Raw genomic sequence first — 20,861 nt, 5'->3', positions numbered from 1 at the left:
CAGATTCCTGACTTAGGACAGTGCAAACATTTGCAGCGGGATTAAACGTTAATGGTAACAAACCTTCTCCTTTTTTCCGAAACAACAGAATAACATCACAACATAAAAAAACACACGATAAAATATCAGTTGGCAGGGTTAACTCAATCAAAAAAAGTAAATTAATAGAGCATAGTTACATCTTACGCTCAAGCGATCGACGTACTAGAGGCAAATAACGTCGATACCAACCACCAGCAAACCAGAGAGTACTCGTACTTCTTTCGGACTATACAAGAGTGGAACCACATCACAACAGCTACAAAAGAAGCCCTGACATTAGAGGGATTCCAGAGTGCGTTTTCCAACAATAGTGCATCAAATGTCCATTACAGGAGAATTGCTTTCTCATCCTTTGTTTAGTGGACAGTCCAAGTGAACATATAACATTCTAATAAAAATCCAGTGCTTAGGAAGAAAGAAGATTTTGTGACATGTACAGATAAGATCGTATATATATATATATGCGAATTTTAATCTCTTAACCATATTTTAATGATACAGTGATTAAACATTATAGTCATTGTTTTTTCGAAGAATACAGAGTTGTTTGACTAGTGTATAGGTATATGGACTTTTCCCGATCCGATAGTAAAAACTTTGTTTTGGGCAAGGAACCGTTTAGCCGTTTAGCCATAAAGGCTGTCATGTCCGACCGGAATCAGGACGTTTAATCCGAAGTTTCGTGTAGGAACTGTGTTCCTTTCAAAATAAGATGTGTGTACCAAGGAGACATAGTTGCAGGGATCATGAACCCTGCATGTATCACACAGATTATGTACTTCGAAACAAAAGCTCAATCGATCAAGAAATAGAATTTCCCTTCAACTTATTGGCATAATTCCTAAATGCTATGCATCATAATCGGATATGAAGATAACTATATGCAAAACGTAAAAGTTAAGTAGGGACCAGTTCTAATATAATTACGCAGGTCATTTACTGGATCAATAAGAACAATTATTAACTATAGAAAGTGCACTGACCGGAGGGTAACATATGAATTTAGTTACTAGTTGACAAAAGTGCCTACAATATAGCATTTCACTTTCAGTATAACTTTTAACGACACAGATTACACACTTTTGTAGACATTTTCGAAACACCTGTACGACTTTATAGTCCTAAAATTAAGAATCTAGTAAAACCGGTGATGTATACACCAATAATGTCTGAATGAGATGGTACATATATATATATATATATATATTATATATATATATATGGTATTTTTCGTGTCAACATTCATACAAGAATGAATTTTTGAAATACTAAGTCTTTTCTACATCTGGCATAGAATACCTTAGCTGGATTTGACAAAACTTTTATGAATTTTGTTCCGCAATACTCTTCAACTTCGTACTTTATTTGGCCTTTTTAACTTTTTTGGATTCTAGCGTCACTGATGAGTATTTTGTAGACGAAACGCGCGTTTGGCGTATGTACAAAATTTAGTCCTGGTATCTATGATGAGTTTACTTGTAATGCTTCTTTCTGGATCATTATGTTTTGTAAACAATTCAACAAATACAACCATGGAATAGATTATAGTTATTTTCTGTCCTCATAAATACATATATTAATTTCTTAATCTCTGTGCATTTAATTGTATTAATAGGCACGTCAAATTAAATTGACCGTCCGCCGGTTAATTATTTCGGCAATTTTTTCTTACGATTAATTGGCTTATATTTTTATCTAATAAGTACATTTTATATTGCTGAAGTACATATAGCCATTCGGCGGAACGAAACAGGCACCAAAATTAAATGATTTATACACAAAAGACTCCCCTTCCAATAAAAAAAGATCCAAAAGGATAATGAAAAGACATTAAAATGTAGGAGCAAACCAACAATGGCTTTAGTCAAGCATATGAACTAAGTACCGAAGTTGTAATTAATTACACAACTTTTATCTATTATCGTAACTGCATTTTTCTTCTATTTCCTTGACGAAGTTAGCAGTGCCTACAATATTTAACCGAATACGTCATAGTGACCAATGCTATGGTTATGTAACGCATATCATTTTCAATAGTTAAAACATTTCACAGTGGAATGTAACTATCTTAATTTGAGAGCAACAAAATCTTTTCATGTCTACTGCTTTACAATCTATGCTATTCCGGGTTTTTTCACCGGAGGCAAAGCTTGTTACATTTTTCAAAAAATATGATGCCAAAGAGGGTATTGACATGTACCAGAAATCGAACATATATACTACCTATAGGAATTCGATAACGCTCTAGAGGAATAATTTAAATAACACGTAAACAGATTTTTAAAAAAATCGGCTTTGTTTAAGCCATTTAATGACCTGGCTGTAATAACGAACCAGCTTACTACATAAGCTTATAACAAAAACAAACTATCATTATATCTGCGCAGATATAGGAATACCTAAACAAATTTGTTAGAATTTCTTACTTTTTGAACGAGTGTAGTATATTCTAAATGGATTGGAAATACAGACAATTTTCACTAACATTATATGGTAAGTGTATAATTTATACACTAGTGTCTTTCTAAATTTCTTATTTAATTTGTCCTTACACCAAATTCTCTTTTGTGAACCCCCTAGTCATGACATAATAATCAATTATTATGTATGACAGTTGTTGTCTATTCCTTTGATGTGTTTGAGCTTTTGATTTGATTTGATTAAGGACTTTCCGTTTTGAATTTTCCTTGGAGTTCAGTATTTTTGTGATTTTACTCTTTGGAAAGCTGAAATTGTCGCATCTTTTAAACCCAAGAAACAAAACGTTTAATATCTCTTTTAATATACATAATATTTGTTGAATTTTAGAGACCGAAGAACTTTGAGTGAATTTTGATGCTGAGTGGCAAAAGTACGATAGAAATGTGTAAATTTGTCATTTATAGTTGTTGTTTCTTATTGTTCTTATAATGTTTAATATCAAAATCATCGTGTTGCACATTGACCTTTGCTGGTTTGTCTTCAAAGTTAATATCTTAAATTATTTGATAATTTTGTTATTTTGTCAAGCCTTCAGATGCTGGTATTTTGATCCGCGAATCATAATAAAATTCGAGTATGTACCTTTTTGCGCCAAAGCCTGTAGTTTTATTTTAAAAGCCTTGCGATTTTTTATACTGCAAATATTTATATTTTTCATAATTAACATTTTCATTTTTGTCGAGCCTTCGACTTTTGTCGAAAAAGCAAGACATATAGCGATTCTACATTCTGTCGTCGTTGTTGTCATCGTCGTCGGCGACCACAAATATTCACTCCGTGTTTAAGTTTTTGAAAATTTAATAACTTTCTTATGCTATCCTCGATTTCTATCAAACTTTGACAGAAGCTTGTTTATGATCATTAGATGGTAATCAGAAGTAAATTTATTTAAAAAAAACTTTTTTACTTATAAATGGACTTAGTTTGTCTGCCAGGAAACATTACATTCACTCTGTTGTTAAAATTTTAAAATTTTAAATAACTTTCTTAAACTAGCCTGGATTTGTACCAAACTTGGACAAAAGCTTGTCTATGATCAAAAGCTAGTACCTAGAATGAAATTTTCATAAAATTTTGATAAAATTTTGTACTTGTTTATCTGTATTTTACTTAATTAATATAAGTAAATAGACTTAATTTTTCTGCCAGTTAACATAACATGCAGTCTGCAGTTAAATCATAATCTATCCTGGATTTTGAATAAACTTGGACAGAAGCTTCTTACAATAAAAACTAGTATTGAGAGGAATCTTTTTATTTTTTTTCCTCATTTTTGTTGAACCTGCGATAAACACCAAAAGTAGGTGAGACACTGGGTTCCACGGAACCATTATAAATTTTAAGTGTGAATGGCACATTTATTCCATTAGCAAACTCATTGTTTTCCACTTGCAGAAATTGTGTAATGCCTTGTTACTTGCAGATCAATACCTTGTTTCCTATTTTGTAGAAACATCTACATAGTTTTGTTTTTCACATATATTAACTATTTAATTTCAGTATTTTATATCTCTTTTTCAAAGGACTACTTGCACTGGTATTTGTACCATCCAGTTTTGGATTTCTTTTTGGTGGACCGACTTATTCAATTAGCTTAGAATCAGCACTCAGAGCAGAATTATTCACTACTAATAACTATGAAGTTTTGCAAAGACCCGAGCAAAAAGTTGTAGTAAGAATAAGTATTACAATTCTTACAATCAACGATTTGGTAAGTATTATTAATATACGATATGATTTTGTCTCCTATTTTGCAGTAAAATTATACCTTGCAATTAGATAGATCTGCCTTCATCCTGCGATCATCATCTTAGATCGGCACCTTGTTTCTTTTGTTATGTTTTATATGTTTTTTGTGTTTTTATCTTTTAGATTAGTACTTATCAAGCTCCTACCAACTGAAATTATTTCTACCATTGTCCCAGATGAGGGAAGGTTTGGGCGCTTATAAACATGAAAAATTTCTCTACATTCTAATGATCACGTCCTATGCTAGGAACTTGGTCGAATATATGATTGTTGTTTTCCACTGTTAATGATGTTGGTTTTTTTTTTCGTTCATTGTTGTTCTATAAATCATACTGCTAGTTTTCTCTTTCGAATTGATTCATTATCAATATCATACCTAAAACTTTTATATATAGCTTATGATTACACTTTAAGATATATGTATTTGCTCATAGTTAAAATCTGCACTGTGACCGGTTATGTGTCTCATAATTGTTGATCTTTATAAATAATTGTATCATTGGCAGTAACACGTTGTTTCCTAATTTTGATGATTATCCAAAAATAAGGTCAAATGCATGATACACCTTCTTCTAAATGATTAAAAGCTTTTGTTTAGAATCAACTTTAATATCATGGTGTGAATTAGACATACCCCATCGGCCAAACGCCCTCAGGGACATATTGTGTTTTTATATTGATACGCTGATATTGTTATTATGTTAAAGATTTATAAACTATCATGACTATTGTTCGAGGCCTTTTTATGGTTGAAGACCGTTTATTGACCTCTAGATCTCAGATATGAGATCGTTTCATGTGTTTTTGAGTTGTTTTCTCTGTGACGTATTCACCATGACTCTTTTTTTTATTTTTTTGCATTATTAATCCTTATTATACCTTTATCGAAAACACATATGACTTATTTATTTCATATTCTTATTAGTTTTATAGTATCATATATCATATACTGGTAAACAACTGTGTGAAATAATCCCCTTCCCGGGCACAGTGCATTTCAATAGAAATAGAAATAGAAGTACCGGTCTGGTAAGTATCCGTCCGTCTGTGTTCAGACATCCGTCCGTCCGTCCGTCTGTCTTGTTAGCGTTCTCACGTGTACGATTCTTCCCTGATATTTATAGAAAAAAATATATATAGTTTGACAAGTTCGAAAATAACAGCCGATTGACAATTTATATAAAAAGTTATCAGAGGTACCAGGATTATAATTTAGTAGGCCAGACGCGCGTTTTGTCTACATAAGACTCATCAGTGACGCTCATATCAAAAACTTTATAAAGCCAAACAAGTTCAAAGTTGAAGAGCATTGAGGATCCAAAATTCCCAAAAGTTATGCAAAATACGGCTAAGGTAATCTATGCATGGGATAAGAAAATTCTTAGTATTTTGAAAAATTCTAAATTTTGTAAACAGGAAATTTATAAAAATGACCACATTATTGATATTCATGTCAACACCGAAGTGTTGACTACTGGGCTGGTGATACCCTCGGGGACGAAACGTCCACCAGCAGTGGCATCGACCCAGTGGTGCAAAAAGTTATCAAAGGTACCAGGATTATAATTTAGTACGCCAGAAGATATGTCTCCTAGAAATATTGATTATACGTAAAATTGTAGTGTAAGTGTTCTCATTTGTACAATTTATAAATGAACGCTAAATTTTATTGTTTTCTTCAGTACAGGTGTTTTATTGGGATCTGTGTTATAGTTATCAAAATCTTTTAGACCTTCTTTCGTGTACACTCTGCTCTGTATCTTCCGTTATTTCACTGACTATTGTTCGAAATTGAAGGTATATGGTCGAATACTAAAAACAAAGTTTAAACTTGGTACATGTATATGTTCCAAGTCTGACACCCTTTTACATAGTGTTTATTCTTTTGAACTTTTTTTTAAAGATTTGATTTTTTCTGATCTTTGGATAAACTTAATCAGGACATGTACAAGGTGCCAGGCATATGATGTCGTACAAAACCTTACAACTGTTGAAAAAAGTGTTTGACCTCTATATGTTTGTTTATATTAAAGTTTACATCATATCTCAATTTATGCGGCTTATTTCGCATTATTAAAAAGACGAAATAAACCGAGGAAGAAAAAGCAAAACATTTTGTTTGTTGAAATATTTTTACATAAGGGATAGTACTTTACATATGAAGTTAAAAGTCACAAGTTCAAAGAAACACAAAACATGTATAGCTCAATGTCATATCAATGGATTACAATAAGTATAACAAATATTTTTGTAACGGGAAAATATTTACTTTTTCAGTTGATTTCATTTTGAACGTCATACGATCCTTCAAATTCAACTATAAAAAAGAAAAAGTTGTATATTATATAATTCAACGGCTAATTTGACTATAATAAAAACATGTGTCCTTTATTTACCAAACTTTAAAAAAAATGTACTGCTATTGAATTATTGCAAGAAACTTACGAGAAGTTTTGTAATGATAAATGCACAACAATTCACTTATTTTGTAATATACTTTATTTATCACTATTTTGTGCATTTTTTCTTTGATCTTTTTTTGTGATAATTTTCACATCATGCTTCTCGCTTGAGATGGAAAAATTATCGCTAGAAACTAAGGAGGCCACGTGGCGTTGCTAACGAAATTGACATGAAATTGACAACGTCATCATAGGTAAAATAGCGATAAACAGATTATCATTGGTCATCTCAACTCGATTGCTTTTCTCACTTTCGCTGTACCAGCTCAAGCGAGAAAATCAATCTCGTTGAGATGATCAACGATAATCTATAAATCCAATGTGAACTTAAGATTTTATATTGACACAGTAATGTATAGAAAAAATAAAAAATGAAGTTATTTTTTCTATGCTGTTATTTTGGTATGTAGTAATATGAATATTCATACTTTCAATCTTTGGATTTTCAATTTACTGATGAAAGTTCAGCCATAGTATCGAATAATAAAACTGCCTTTTTTAATCTAGATTTTTATGCAGAACTATAAAAGGAGTGATATATAATGGTGCTGAAACATTTAAGATTATAAATGAATTGTTGTAATAATTGATACCAGTTTAAATCTGTACTGAACATATGCTTATGCTTTCAGAACATAAAAGACCAGGCACTGTCTATATCAGGATATCTAACATTTGTAAGTAATTTGACTTCTTTAATGAACTGAAAGTGAAAAATAAACTACGAATTTGAAGAAGACACACAAAACAAATGTTTTGACAAAGTAAGAAAACAACAAACATTCACCCTCATCCCCTCAAAAAGCAAAAACACAAAAGTTTTATTGCAAAAAATCCAATAAAACCGGTGCTAGGAGTTGAAGGTCTCATTGTAACAATGAGATGTAATACAAGTGCTGATCTTTTACTTTTTGTGTGTTTTGTTTTGCTGAGTATGCAAGTACTAATATTTGGATACCCAATGTCCCTGTGTTTTCTACTTAAAAAAAACCAACAAACCACACACACACTGGAGTAGCATCCACTATTTGTTATCTGTTGTTACAAATTCGTTCACTTCTCAAATGTTGTCTCTATCTCTGAATTATATGCAGATTTGGCAAAGCCTCTGGATTACGCGATTACCCGATGTAAGAGCAGAAAACACCCCAATGCCACCAATGGATCTTCAACGCAACAAGAAAATTCCTCACCTGGAGGCTGGGTTTAGTTAGTCTATAAACAATTATGTATAACAGCGAAAATAGACGTCACACTAAACGCAGAATCATTGAAACGAACAAAAACTAAAAACATCACACATGATTAAGAAAGGCCAAAGGCTTTTTTTTAGTTTTTTACTTAGGACAGGTGCAAAAATGCGGCCGATCTTTCACGTCATGTTCCACTTCTCTTAATGTTTATATCTTTGTGTGGTACAAGCTATCGCAAGTTAATTAAGAACTTAAAACTTACCAATACGTGTTTTTGAATTATTTAACCTGATTTTTAATTTATTTTACCTTCAGAATTGGAGAGACCCTAGATTAGATTGGTCGGATCCTACTAACACCACGCAGGATTATGGAAATATTGACTTTTTATTCAGTACCGAAGAATATGTTTGGAGACCGTCAATCATCATTGAAAATTCGTAAGTAGAGCACCTATGGTATCAAATAATCTATCAATTGCCTCATTTGGTATAACACCCTTAACATCTATGAAACTTATATATGTCGTGTACATGTTATCATTTTGTACATGTTATTATTTGTATAAACATTTCATACAAGTGATTATTTGTATAAGGCCATCATACAAAAAGAGGGACGAAAGATACCAAAGGGACAGTCAAACTCATAAATCTAAAACAAACTGACAACGCCATGGTTAAAAATGAAAAAGACAAACAGAAAAACAATAGTACACATGACACACCATAGAAAACTAAAGAATAAACAACACGAACCCCACCAAAAACTAGGGGTGATCTCAGGTGCTCCGGAAGGGTAAGCAGATCCTGCTCCACATGCGGCACCCGTCGTGTTGCTTATGTGATTACAAATCCGGTAAGTAGTCTAATTCGGTAGGTCAAATTAATGAAAGGAAAGGGGATTGTAGTTACGACGTTAGGAACATATCCGATATCATTTGTGAAATGGTTATTCCATAACGGTCAACCAACTCGTGATGGCGTCCGTAAAATTTACGAAGGGATGATTTCAACTTCACCATTTGGAACTCTTGATTTAATAGCTTCCTTGTGAGCAGTAACCCTCTATCAAGAAAATCATGATAGGAAATGCAAGCACGGGAATATCGTATCAATTGAGAGATATATACTCCGTATGCAGGTGCTGCTGGAATGTTGCTACTTAGAAATGGAAAGTTCACAATTGGAAAGCTGAAATCATCTCTTTTGTCGTAAAGTTTTGTCTTCAACCGACCCTCATTGTCAATTTCTAGATGTAGGTCAAGATATGAAGCCGACTTAACTGTATCTGTGGTATCCTTTATCTCCAATTCGATGGGATAGATGCGTTCCACATAGTCACCAAATTTTGTATTGTTTAGTGAAAGAACGTCATCTATATAGCGGAAAGTAGAGTTAAAGGATATTGCTAACTTCTTATCTTTCTTTCTAAGAAGTTCCTGCATGAAGTCAGCCTCATAATAATAAAGAAACAAGTCAGCAAGTAGAGGGGCACAGTTTGTTCCCATTGGGATGCCGATACAATTGTACAAGTAATTACTAGTAAAAAATTTACTGAGAAAAAGATAATAACATGTACACATCATTATTCTACCTTGGACTATTTGATGTTCTAAACAAATAGTTTCTCTTCAAACAAATGAAATACAAAACATTAATGACTCAGACCTCAAGGTATAAACTTTTTACATATGTGTACTTTTGGTAAAACAAATATATGACCTATTACTAAAAAAGTCAAAACTAGGTTGTAAAGATGCAAAACAGTTTCGAAAAAAAACCATTTTGATAAAATAATTAACTTTTGTCATGACAGTAAATCTTCTAGCAATTCGGTATTCACATGCATGAAAATACAGAGAGAAAATTATTAAGAAACTTGTTTCAACTTCCTTAGGCTAAGTTGACTTTAGATGAATTTGGCTATTTGTTTTAGATCTTCGGAATTCAAATGTTTGGCTTTGAGCGTTTCTGATGAAGGTAAATCCAGAAATGTGCCTCGGATGCATAGAGTTATTAAACGTGTTGTTTTCAATTTTTTTTTTTACCGAATTAGACTATTTACCGGGTTTGTAATAATATTATTTATCAAAACGACGGGTGACACATGTGATCTGCTTACCCTAATGGAGCACCTGGAATCATCCCCATTTTTTGCTAGGGCTCGTGTTGCTCATTTTCTGTTTTCTATTTTGTTTCTTGTTTACTATTATTTGTCTGTTTGTCTTTTTTATTTTAAGCCGTGGCGGTTTAAGCTTTTTTTTCTTTTCGATTTATGAGTTTGACTGTTTCTCCGGTATTTTCCGCCCCTCTTATAGTAATGTTAAGGGAAACAAATTAAGCACTTCGAAATATTTCTGACGGCAGTATGGTGTTTTGAATGAAGCAGAAATTGAAAAAAAATCCATGGCAAAGTGGACGTTTTTTTTTCATTTAGTATTTTACAGTTGATGAACTCGATTTGAACAGCACATTCCAATTCGATGTCATTTATAATTGTTCTACAATCCTGACATGTTTGGTCATTTCTACGGCTAGAACAGTTCTGCTGACAGGTCTACGGTTAGAACTGATTTAGTCAGTTCTGTTGACAGTTCTATGGTTAGAACTAATTTGGTCAGTTATGCTGTCATTCCTACGACTAGAACTGATTTTGAAGTTCTATACCTAGAACAGATTTAGACAGTTCTACCTAAAACTTATTTGGTCAGTTCTATCTAGAACAGATTCTGACAGTTTTTCTTTGAACAGTTCTAGGATAAAACTGTTCTAGAACAGTTAAGAACAGATTATGACAGATTATTCTGACAGTTCAAATGATCGGTTAGAAGTGATATCCACTGTAACTTAAAGATAATGTGTTGTAAAAGTTATTATCTTTTTTCTCTACAAAAAATGTACAAGTTATTATTGATGACGTTCTTTCATTAAACAATTCAAAATTTGGTGACTATGTGGATCGCATCTATCCCATCGAATTGGAGATAAAGGATACTACAGATACAGTTAAGTCGGCTTCATATCTTGACTAACATCTAGAAATTGACAATCCGGGTCGGTTGAAGACAAAACTTTACGACAAAAGAGATGATTTCAGCTTTCCAATTGTGAACTTTCCATTTCTAAGTAGCAACATTCCAGCAGCACCTGCATACGGGGTATATATCTCCCAATTGATACGATATTCCCGTGCTTGCATTTTCTATCATGATTTTCTTGATAGAGGGTTACTTCTCACAAATAAGCTATTAAACCAAGAGTTCCAAATGGTGAAGTTGAAATCATCCCTTCGTAAATTTTACGGACGCCATCACGAGTTGGTTGACCGTTATGGAATAACCGTTTCACAAATGATATCGGATATGTTCCTTACGTCGTAACTACAATCCCCTTCCCTTTCATGAATTTGACCTACCGAATTAGACTATTTATCGGATTTGTAATCACATAAGCAACACGACGGGTGCCGCATGTGGAGCAGGATCTGCTTACCCTTCCGGAGCACCTGAGATCACCCCTAGTTTTTGGTTGGGTTCGTTTTGTTTATTCTTTAGTTTTCTATGTTGTGTCATGTGTACTATTGTTTTTCTGTTTGTCTATTTCATTTTTAGCCATGGCGTTGTCAGTTTGTTTTAGATTTACGAGTTTGACTGTCCCTTTGATATCTTTCGTCCCTCTTTTATTACTGGTACAATTATATGTGTACAAGTAATAACTTGTATGATGGCATCATACAAGTAATTATTCGTACAAAGTTTTTGTACAAGTAATAATCTGTACAAAGTAATACAATGTACACAACATATATACAAATTGTCATTGAGATGACTTTGTCATTATTTTAATACATTCAGAAAGGCATGATTACCTTTTAAAGTTTGCGCATTTTGAAATTAAATGAAAGGATATTTGTCGTGTAGATTCTCATGTGATAACCCGATAGTGCCTTCAACATGTTCAACCCTGCCACATTCTGTACTATATGCCTGTCTCAAGTCAGGAGACTGTAATTCAGTGGTTTACCGTTGCATGTTGTTTGTTGTTGTATATCATATTTGTATTTCGTTCATTGTTTTTATCTTCGCGAACTAGGCCGTTAATAGTTATCTTGTTTGAATTGTTTTACCGTGGCTTTTGTCATTTGGGGGCCTTTTATAATTGACCACTAGTATCCGGTATGGGTTTTGCTCATTTTTGAAGGCCGTACGGCGACCTATAGTAGCATACTGTAACGATAACCGAGCGGTCAGGCTTTGGTGTTAACTATAAATATTGGAACCCTTAGTGTGTTGCTATAAGACTGGAATATGAACTAAATTTATAACTGGAGACTCTTCTTTGGTAACGTGGCTCTCTGGTATCGTGGTATTCGGGTAGATCTACAGTTGGTTCTGTATAGGTTTTGTGGTACGTTGTGGTATTCTGATAGATCTTAGTTTGGTTCCGTTTAGGTTTTTGTAAGAATAACAGACTCGTCGAATAAAAATCAACTTGTATTTATGTGCAATAAATATCAGCAATTCGTACACATAATAAATAACTTAAGTAACAGTATTCTAGTTTAACAAATAAATACCTTACTTTATTAGAATATCGTAAAGAAAATGGATAGCGGAACTATAATACATAAATACCTAGAAAGTTTACGAACAAGATAGTTTGGTAATCGGCAAATTGTAACGGAAATTCAATGTCAAAAGATAACGTTTCTCTCGAGAAGTAATTCTCTAAATACAACTTGTTATGGAACTAACAAGCCAACATTCTACGGAAAAAGTCTGGTTATTACTTAATCGCTTGGAATTAGCGTGTGTCACTTGCCCAGGGTAAAGTCGTACTGAAGCCTTTTTGGCATTCTCCACTGTATTTATACTATGGTAAAATATTACCTAAATGGTTTACCATTTACCAGTGGTGAAAAATACCTAAACTACCAAAACCGGAATTGGTAATTACCAAAATAATGTTCGAAACGATTGGTAAACGTTTATGTACTTCATTTGACATGAACAATCGAGGGGAGTTCCGAATATAAATTCAAAACATGGACGTTAAGAATAATAAAAAGTTAACAATGTTTACACAAAGTTGTACAAGAAATATAAAATAAAAACAGTCAATAAACGGTAAGGTTTTAACAACATCATCACACAATTTTAGGGAAAACAAGTTCCATTTCAAAGAACCCCCATTTTGTTACACTCTCCCCACCTTTGAAAAATAATGTTTGCCCTCAAACATGAATAGCCATTCCCTAAAATTTAAAACAAGTTCTCCAATATTTTTCATTTAAAATATTCTATAACATACATATTCAAAATAATACAACAATATTTGATCAAACAGAAATATAATACAATCTTCTGAGTTTACATTGTTCATTTTCGTCTTCCCGCAAAGTTTGAGGCTTCCGCAGAGTTCTTTATGATCTTTTAATTTTGTAAATGTTCATATAGCACCAACATCTCTTCTTCACATGACGATTGTTCATAAAACACGAGTTCTGTTTATTTTAACGAATGTTTATAGAGCACAGACATATCTTCTTCACTTGACAAATGTTCATAAAACACCAACACATCTTCTCATTACGAAAGTTCATAAAATACGAGTTCTGCTTATTTTTAACAAATGTTTATATAGAGTACTGACAAATCTTCTTCACTTGACGTTCTAGACGAATGTTCATTAAGCAGCAACACTTCTTCTTCTCGTTATGCATGTTCTCGCATCAGAAATACTATGATGATTCTGTGTATTCTGACAAATGTTTATAGAGCACCATCAAATATTCTCTGCGGGACGAATGATCATATTGCGCTATTTACAAATAATTTTCCTGAAAACAAATTACATATTACACAACAATCATCAAATGTACACAATATCAATAAAAATCTGAAATAAAATTACATTTAATCTACAAAAACTCTTTCCCTTATCCAATAAATACATGGACTTTTATCTATAAAAATCAAACTCTATAATCATTGATACAAGTATATCTATGTCAGCAATAATGAGACACGATACCGAGTATTTATTAGACGGTGTTGGTAATACAGCAGTCCCCATCGGCATAACTACGCTTCCATTAGTAATGCAGGGGTATCCCACTACGTGTATTGGTTAACACTGTCTTCACAATCTTGGACATGGTATTATTCATGGATGAATAACAAATAATAAAAAAAACTACCCACATACAATGGACCTGGTATCAATCAAACAATTTAATTCGATGTCAAAAACATTGACAATGACATATAAACTATCAGAATATATTTATCTGACTGAATTTTTCAAAATTATTGGACTCTCCTATAAATCATAATTAGTCTCAGCTAAAACTTGGTACTCAGTTTCAGTTACTGGTAGTTTCCCCGACCAGTCATTTGGTCTACCACTTTTATTTCTTGGAATTAAAAATTGTTATTTCTCTTATATTGAAATTTTGAAAGACGACCTGAAATGTCATCAAATTGTTCAGACAAATAAATTTCCCTATTTAGATCAAATTTATTATATTTATTTACAGCACGGACTGGCTTAGTGTCGTAATTTACGTCTATTGTTTTGGAAGGCTTCATACTCAAGAGCTACTTGAATGGCGTTATCAATATTTTTTGCTTTGGCCTGGAAAATAGCCCATTCCATGTCAGCATCATTTAGAGAATCAATAAAACAATCACGTGCTAAATAATCCCTAACTTCCATTGGAGCTGATGGATACGCTAATCTTACTAGACGTTTTATGTCTTGGCCTAATACAGGTATTTGTTCCGTGTGTCCGCGTATTTTACTTTTCATTTGCGCCCTGTACATTTCTGCTTGGTTTTCTGGTTGAAAATGTGACGCTAAAGCTGCAGTCAGTTGTACAAAATTGATCCGCATCTCTGGTCTTAAATTGGTTAAAATACTTTGGGCGGTACCTCTTAAGCTAGTAGCTAATTCTAAAGCTTTCTCTAGGTCAGACCATTTATTAATTGCTGCAATTAATTCAAACTGAACTAAATAGTCTTCCCAATTAGTCTCTCCATCATAAAGCACTGGTTTCTTTTTGTAAAAGTTTGTATTTTGTAAGTTTATATCATAATCATGGTCAAAAACTGGTTTATTGCTAATGCCAGAATAATTTAAATTACTGGTCATTTCATCAGTACAGTGTTCATGGTCGGTCCTGTTAACCCCAACTCTGAATCGTCCGCTGGACGTCAAAGGTAATGCTTGGTACGTTGCCCCCATATTATGGAGTACGCCCCGGTCCAAAGTCCTAGGTAAATCTCCCGAATCCCTTCTGGATTCACAAGACGTCATGACTCGTCTTGCATTCCCGGAGTCTCCCTCAGCAGAACCCTTTGCCTCTGCAGTAACCTCTGCCCCGGCATAACCCTCTGCTATAGCAGTACTCTCTGCTATAGTAGAACCCTCTGCTTTCTGACTCCAATACCCATACCTAGACCTGGCAGCATGGTTATAAAGAGTGCTCGACTCTTCACCAAGATTCTGTTTTACCGGCCACGCCGCATTTGGTTCCAAATGCACAACCGTTGCCCTATTAGAAACTTCCTTATTTTTCGCTTGGTCAATGGCCACTTCCGTTGATGGTGATAGACCTCCTGACAATGGCCTTTTGTCAGTATGATGTATACCATCCTTTTCGTATCTATCTGTATTCTCTTGTGAGGGCCATTGATCTTGGTTCACTCTTATGCTTATCTCTCCGGTCGGCGTCAGATCATGGAAAGTTTCACAGGACCGAGATCGGGGGAGCACTGGTCTACCCTGGGCAGTTAACCTAGGTGTTTCAAATCTATTTTCCGCGCTATCCATTTTACTTATTTTATTTATGCCTTATCTTAAAATTTTATTCAACTTATTGTAAGAATATAAAAATGTAGGTACGTGCCTCCGCTGCCACCACTGTAACGATAACCGAGCGGTCAGGCTTTGGTGTTAACTATAAATATTGGAACCCTTAGTGTGTTGCTATAAGACTGGAATATGAACTAAATTTATAACTGGAGACTCTTCTTTGGTAACGTGGCTCTCTGGTATCGTGGTATTCGGGTAGATCTACAGTTGGTTCTGTATAGGTTTTGTGGTACGTTGTGGTATTCTGATAGATCTTAGTTTGGTTCCGTTTAGGTTTTTGTAAGAATAACAGACTCGTCGAATAAAAATCAACTTGTATTTATGTGCAATAAATATCAGCAATTCGTACACATAATAAATAACTTAAGTAACAGTATTCTAGTTTAACAAATAAATACCTTACTTTATTAGAATATCGTAAAGAAAATGGATAGCGGAACTATAATACATAAATACCTAGAAAGTTTACGAACAAGATAGTTTGGTAATCGGCAAATTGTAACGGAAATTCAATGTCAAAAGATAACGTTTCTCTCGAGAAGTAATTCTCTAAATACAACTTGTTATGGAACTAACAAGCCAACATTCTACGGAAAAAGTCTGGTTATTACTTAATCGCTTGGAATTAGCGTGTGTCACTTGCCCAGGGTAAAGTCGTACTGAAGCCTTTTTGGCATTCTCCACTGTATTTATACTATGGTAAAATATTACCTAAATGGTTTACCATTTACCAGTGGTGAAAAATACCTAAACTACCAAAACCGGAATTGGTAATTACCAAAATAATGTTCGAAACGATTGGTAAACGTTTATGTACTTCATTTGACATGAACAATCGAGGGGAGTTCCGAATATAAATTCAAAACATGGACGTTAAGAATAATAAAAAGTTAACAATGTTTACACAAAGTTGTACAAGAAATATAAAATAAAAACAGTCAATAAACGGTAAGGTTTTAACAACATCATCACACAATTTTAGGGAAAACAAGTTCCATTTCAAAGAACCCCCATTTTGTTACACTCTCCCCACCTTTGAAAAATAATGTTTGCCCTCAAACATGAATAGCCATTCCCTAAAATTTAAAACAAGTTCTCCAATATTTTTCATTTAAAATATTCTATAACATACATATTCAAAATAATACAACAATATTTGATCAAACAGAAATATAATACAATCTTCTGAGTTTACATTTTGTTACAATACGTTTATGTCAATAGTCTCTGGTGGATTGTTGTCTCAATGACAATTGTACCATTCAATTATCTCCTTACTAAAATTTTGGGAAAAAATCCATTTATCAAGTAAAACATCATCAAGCATTTGACAACCATCGGTCTTCTGTATTGCACAAGTCTTTTGAGAAGTTATTATTATATATGATAGAGTTAATTTCCTGTCATGACATTATGAAAATTAATATTTACTTACAGGATACAGGATATGGGAGTAATCAGCGACAAATCAACACCCATGCGTATAACAAACCGGGGAATAGTTGTTTGGAGCCCATCGGGCATTTTTGTAGTAAGTTGTGAATCTGACACCACGTATTATCCATTAGATACACAAGACTGCAAATTAAAAGTTAGTTCGAAGGCCTACACTATCAACGAAGTATCTTTAGTGCTGACTTTGGATCCTGTTATCTTAGATTTTTATTCAGAAAATGGAGAATGGGACCTCGTGTCAGCATCAGGATTAGATGTCATGGATACCCCCATTGGACAGGCCTCGTTTTCAAGTGTTGATTTCGATATCAAACTTCGACGTCGTCCAATCTTCCACATTATAAACACGTTGTTTCCAGTAGTTTTGATGGCCATTTTGATTGCTATGGTATTCAAACTTCCTGTCGACTCTGGCGAGAGAAACGGTTTTGCTTTAACAGTGCTTCTGGCTTATGCTGTATATCTGTCGATCATTTCGGAAAATATTCCCAGCACTTCTGTTTCAGTTTGCTACCTGTGTAAGTATACATAATTTGTAGGAATTTTGGTCCACAATGCTCTTCAACTTCGTAATTTATTTGGCTTTTTAAAAATTTTTTGGATTCGAGCGTCACTGATGAGTCTTTTGTAGACGAAATGCGCGTCTGGCGTATATTCAAAATTTATTCCTGGTATCTATGATGAGTTTATTCACTTCATGCAAAGGAGTAGTTTTAATCAATGTCTGAATCGCTGTCCTGGTACAAATTAGTCTTACCATAGAATTAAAAGATAGGAATATAAAACAACTCATGATATATAATTTTATACAATGTGATGTAGTTTTTTTGGTGCCGTTTTTAAATTTCTTTTATTTTTCTTTCAACTATATAATTATTCATAGCTCCCATGATATTTTCTTTCTGTTGTTTTCTTCATTTTTTAACTGTGGTAACAACTTGGAGATTTCAGTAACGGGTAACACTCGGTTAACTAATAGTTTAAAAATTCAACCGAACTTTCATCATTATGATCCAACAATCCAATGTTAATAACAAGGATATTATTTGATAAACAACCATTTTAAACTCTGTCTCAATATATTGATATAAGAAAGTGTTTTTCTTTCTTTTTCAGCCTTGTACCTGGCGTTTGTTTTATTTCTTGCTGCAATGTCAGTAGTTTTGACCATATTTGTGTTGCGTGCGCACTACGCGACCGGTGAAATTCATAAAGTGTACAAGATTTTATTCAAATGTGTATCACGTTCAAAAGTTGATGTTGTGATATTAGAAAAAACAGATGTAGGAGAAAACCAACACGAAGAAAACAAACTAACATGGCAAATAGTAGCTGAAGGAATGGACACTGTGTTTTTCTATGTTTACGTTGTTTTAATATCTGTTGTTACTTCTGTTCTCACTGTAGCATACATTATTCATTATCATAGTACCTAAGGAAGGGGTCACTGTGTAACTGATCTGCATATACTCAACTTAGTTCTACTGTATCGTAGTATTTAGGGCAGTTGTCAAATGTGTTAGTTACCTACATTTAGGACAGTGATCACATGTAGAACCTACTTGTATTTAGGGCATTGGTCACATGTGTAACTAACCTGAATTTAGGGAGTGATCACATGTGTAAATTGTCTGCATTTAGTGCAATTATCACATGTGTAACTCACCTGCATTTAAGGCAATGGTCACATACGTAGCTTATTTGCATTTAGGGTAATGGTCACATGTGTAACTCATCTGCATCTAGGGCAGTGGTCACATGTGTAACTTGCCTGCATATACACATCTCAGTTCTTCTTCAATCATTATCGAACCGAACAAAGAAATAATACGACGGGAGCAATATACGGTGCAGGAAATGCTTACCCTTCCGGAGCACCTGATTTCACTCCCGGTTTTTAGTTTTTAGTTCGTGTTGTTTCTTATTTATCATTTATAACTGTTCATGTAAATGTCCTTTGGTTTTGTGAGTCTTTGTTAACTCCTTGGTTTTGATTGTTATTGTCTTTTAATGTAATATAGACAAATGTCACATAAACTTGTGAATAGATGTGTTTTGATTATTGAAGTTTTACCCTTTTAAAAAAAAAAAAAAACTTGAAGTCATATGAAACGATTTTCTTAAAAATGTATCGTTCAGTAAATTAATGGACACATTCTCCATATATAGTAAAAAGTAAAATCACAAAAAACTTAAAACTCCGAGGAAAATTCAATCGGAAAGTCCCTAACTAAATGACAAAATCAAATTAAAAAACACATCAAAAGAATGAATAACAACTGTCATATAACTGATTTGGAACAGGCATTTTCAAATAGAGAAAATAGTGGATTGAGCAGTTATCAAGTGTTACAATCTCAAAACAATGCAGTGATTGTTAAGACCGCATTTCTTTCTAAGCAAAATTTTGTAAATGTTGTGTGGCGTTTGTTGTTGTTTTCTAAATACTACAAAAGTAGAAACAAATACATCGTTCAATAAGTCTTTATTGACCCTGTTTGAACTTGCAATAATGCATGCACATGTTAATAGTAAACAGACTTTTTACAAACGTAGAAACAATTACTTCGATTAATCAGGTTGAAGTTAGAAACAAAAGTAGCATTTGTACAAACAAACGACAAACTGCAGACGCATTTTTAGCGTTTGCATAGTTTGTCAAAGTTTATGTAAACTTTGCAAACGTATGTTACATGAAACAAATGATCAAACTACGTGCGGGTTTAGCCGTTTGCGTCCTTTGTGTTGGAAAGAAATGCACCCTAATTCGAATCTTTGGTTGCTAATTACCTCTCGGGTTTTGATGCTAAAAACTACCAATTATGACGTATCAGCAAGACTCGATCATTCAACCAATCAATCATGTAACTTTTTCGTAAGCATTACTCATCTTCATTTCCTTTTCATAGAAATTACATTAATAATATGTAATTCATAATTTTATCATTTTCATTTTTGTCGAGCCTTCGACTTTAGTCGAAAAAGCGAGACTAAGCGATCCTACTTTCCGTCGGCGTCGTCGTCGGCGGCGTCCACAAATATTCACTCTGTGGTTAAAGTTTTTGAAATTTTAATAACTTTCTTAAACTAAACTGGATTTCTACCAAACTTGGACAGAAGCTTTTTTATGATTATAAGATAGTATCCAGAAGTAAATTTTGTAAAAATAAAATTCCATTTTTTCCATATTTTACTTATAAATGGAGGGAAACATTACATTCACTCTGTGGTTAAAGTTTTTAGAATTTTAATAACTTTCTTAAACTATCCTTGTTCTGTACCAAACTTGGACAGAAGCTTGTTTATGATCATAAGATAGTATCCAGAAGTAAATTTTGTAAAAAAATAAATCCATTTTTCATTATTTTACTTTTAAATGAACTTAGTTTTTCTGGGGGGAAACATTATATTTACTCTGTGGTTAAAGTTTTTAAAATTTTAATAACTTTCTTAAACTATCCTGTGTTTGTACTAACTTGGACAGAAGGTTATTTATGATCATAAGATAGTATCCAGAAGTAAATTTTGTAAAACAATAACTTCATTTTTTCTGTAGTTTACTTTTAAATGGACTTAGATTTTCTTCCAGTTAACATTACTTA

General features: G+C 33.3%; 1 protein-coding gene across 1 annotated transcript; it reads left to right on the top strand.

The window, feature by feature from the left end:
* Positions 1-2,495: 2,495 nt before the first annotated feature.
* Positions 2,496-18,696, top strand: LOC134710796 (acetylcholine receptor subunit delta-like). The gene is made up of 6 exons (XM_063571195.1): positions 2,496-2,535; positions 4,047-4,234; positions 7,367-7,411; positions 8,243-8,367; positions 17,242-17,777; positions 18,376-18,696. Exons 1-6 carry the CDS (start codon positions 2,496-2,498, stop codon positions 18,693-18,695), a joined length of 1,254 nt encoding a protein of 417 aa, XP_063427265.1. The 3' UTR covers position 18,696.
* Positions 18,697-20,861: the final 2,165 nt, after the last annotated feature.

The sequence above is a fragment of the Mytilus trossulus genome, chromosome 3 (genome assembly GCF_036588685.1).
Source record: "Mytilus trossulus isolate FHL-02 chromosome 3, PNRI_Mtr1.1.1.hap1, whole genome shotgun sequence".
Classification (NCBI taxonomy): Eukaryota; Metazoa; Mollusca; class Bivalvia; order Mytilida; family Mytilidae; genus Mytilus; species Mytilus trossulus.
Note: the sequence above shows the minus strand (reverse complement) of the source record. Positions and strands in the feature narration are given on the sequence as shown.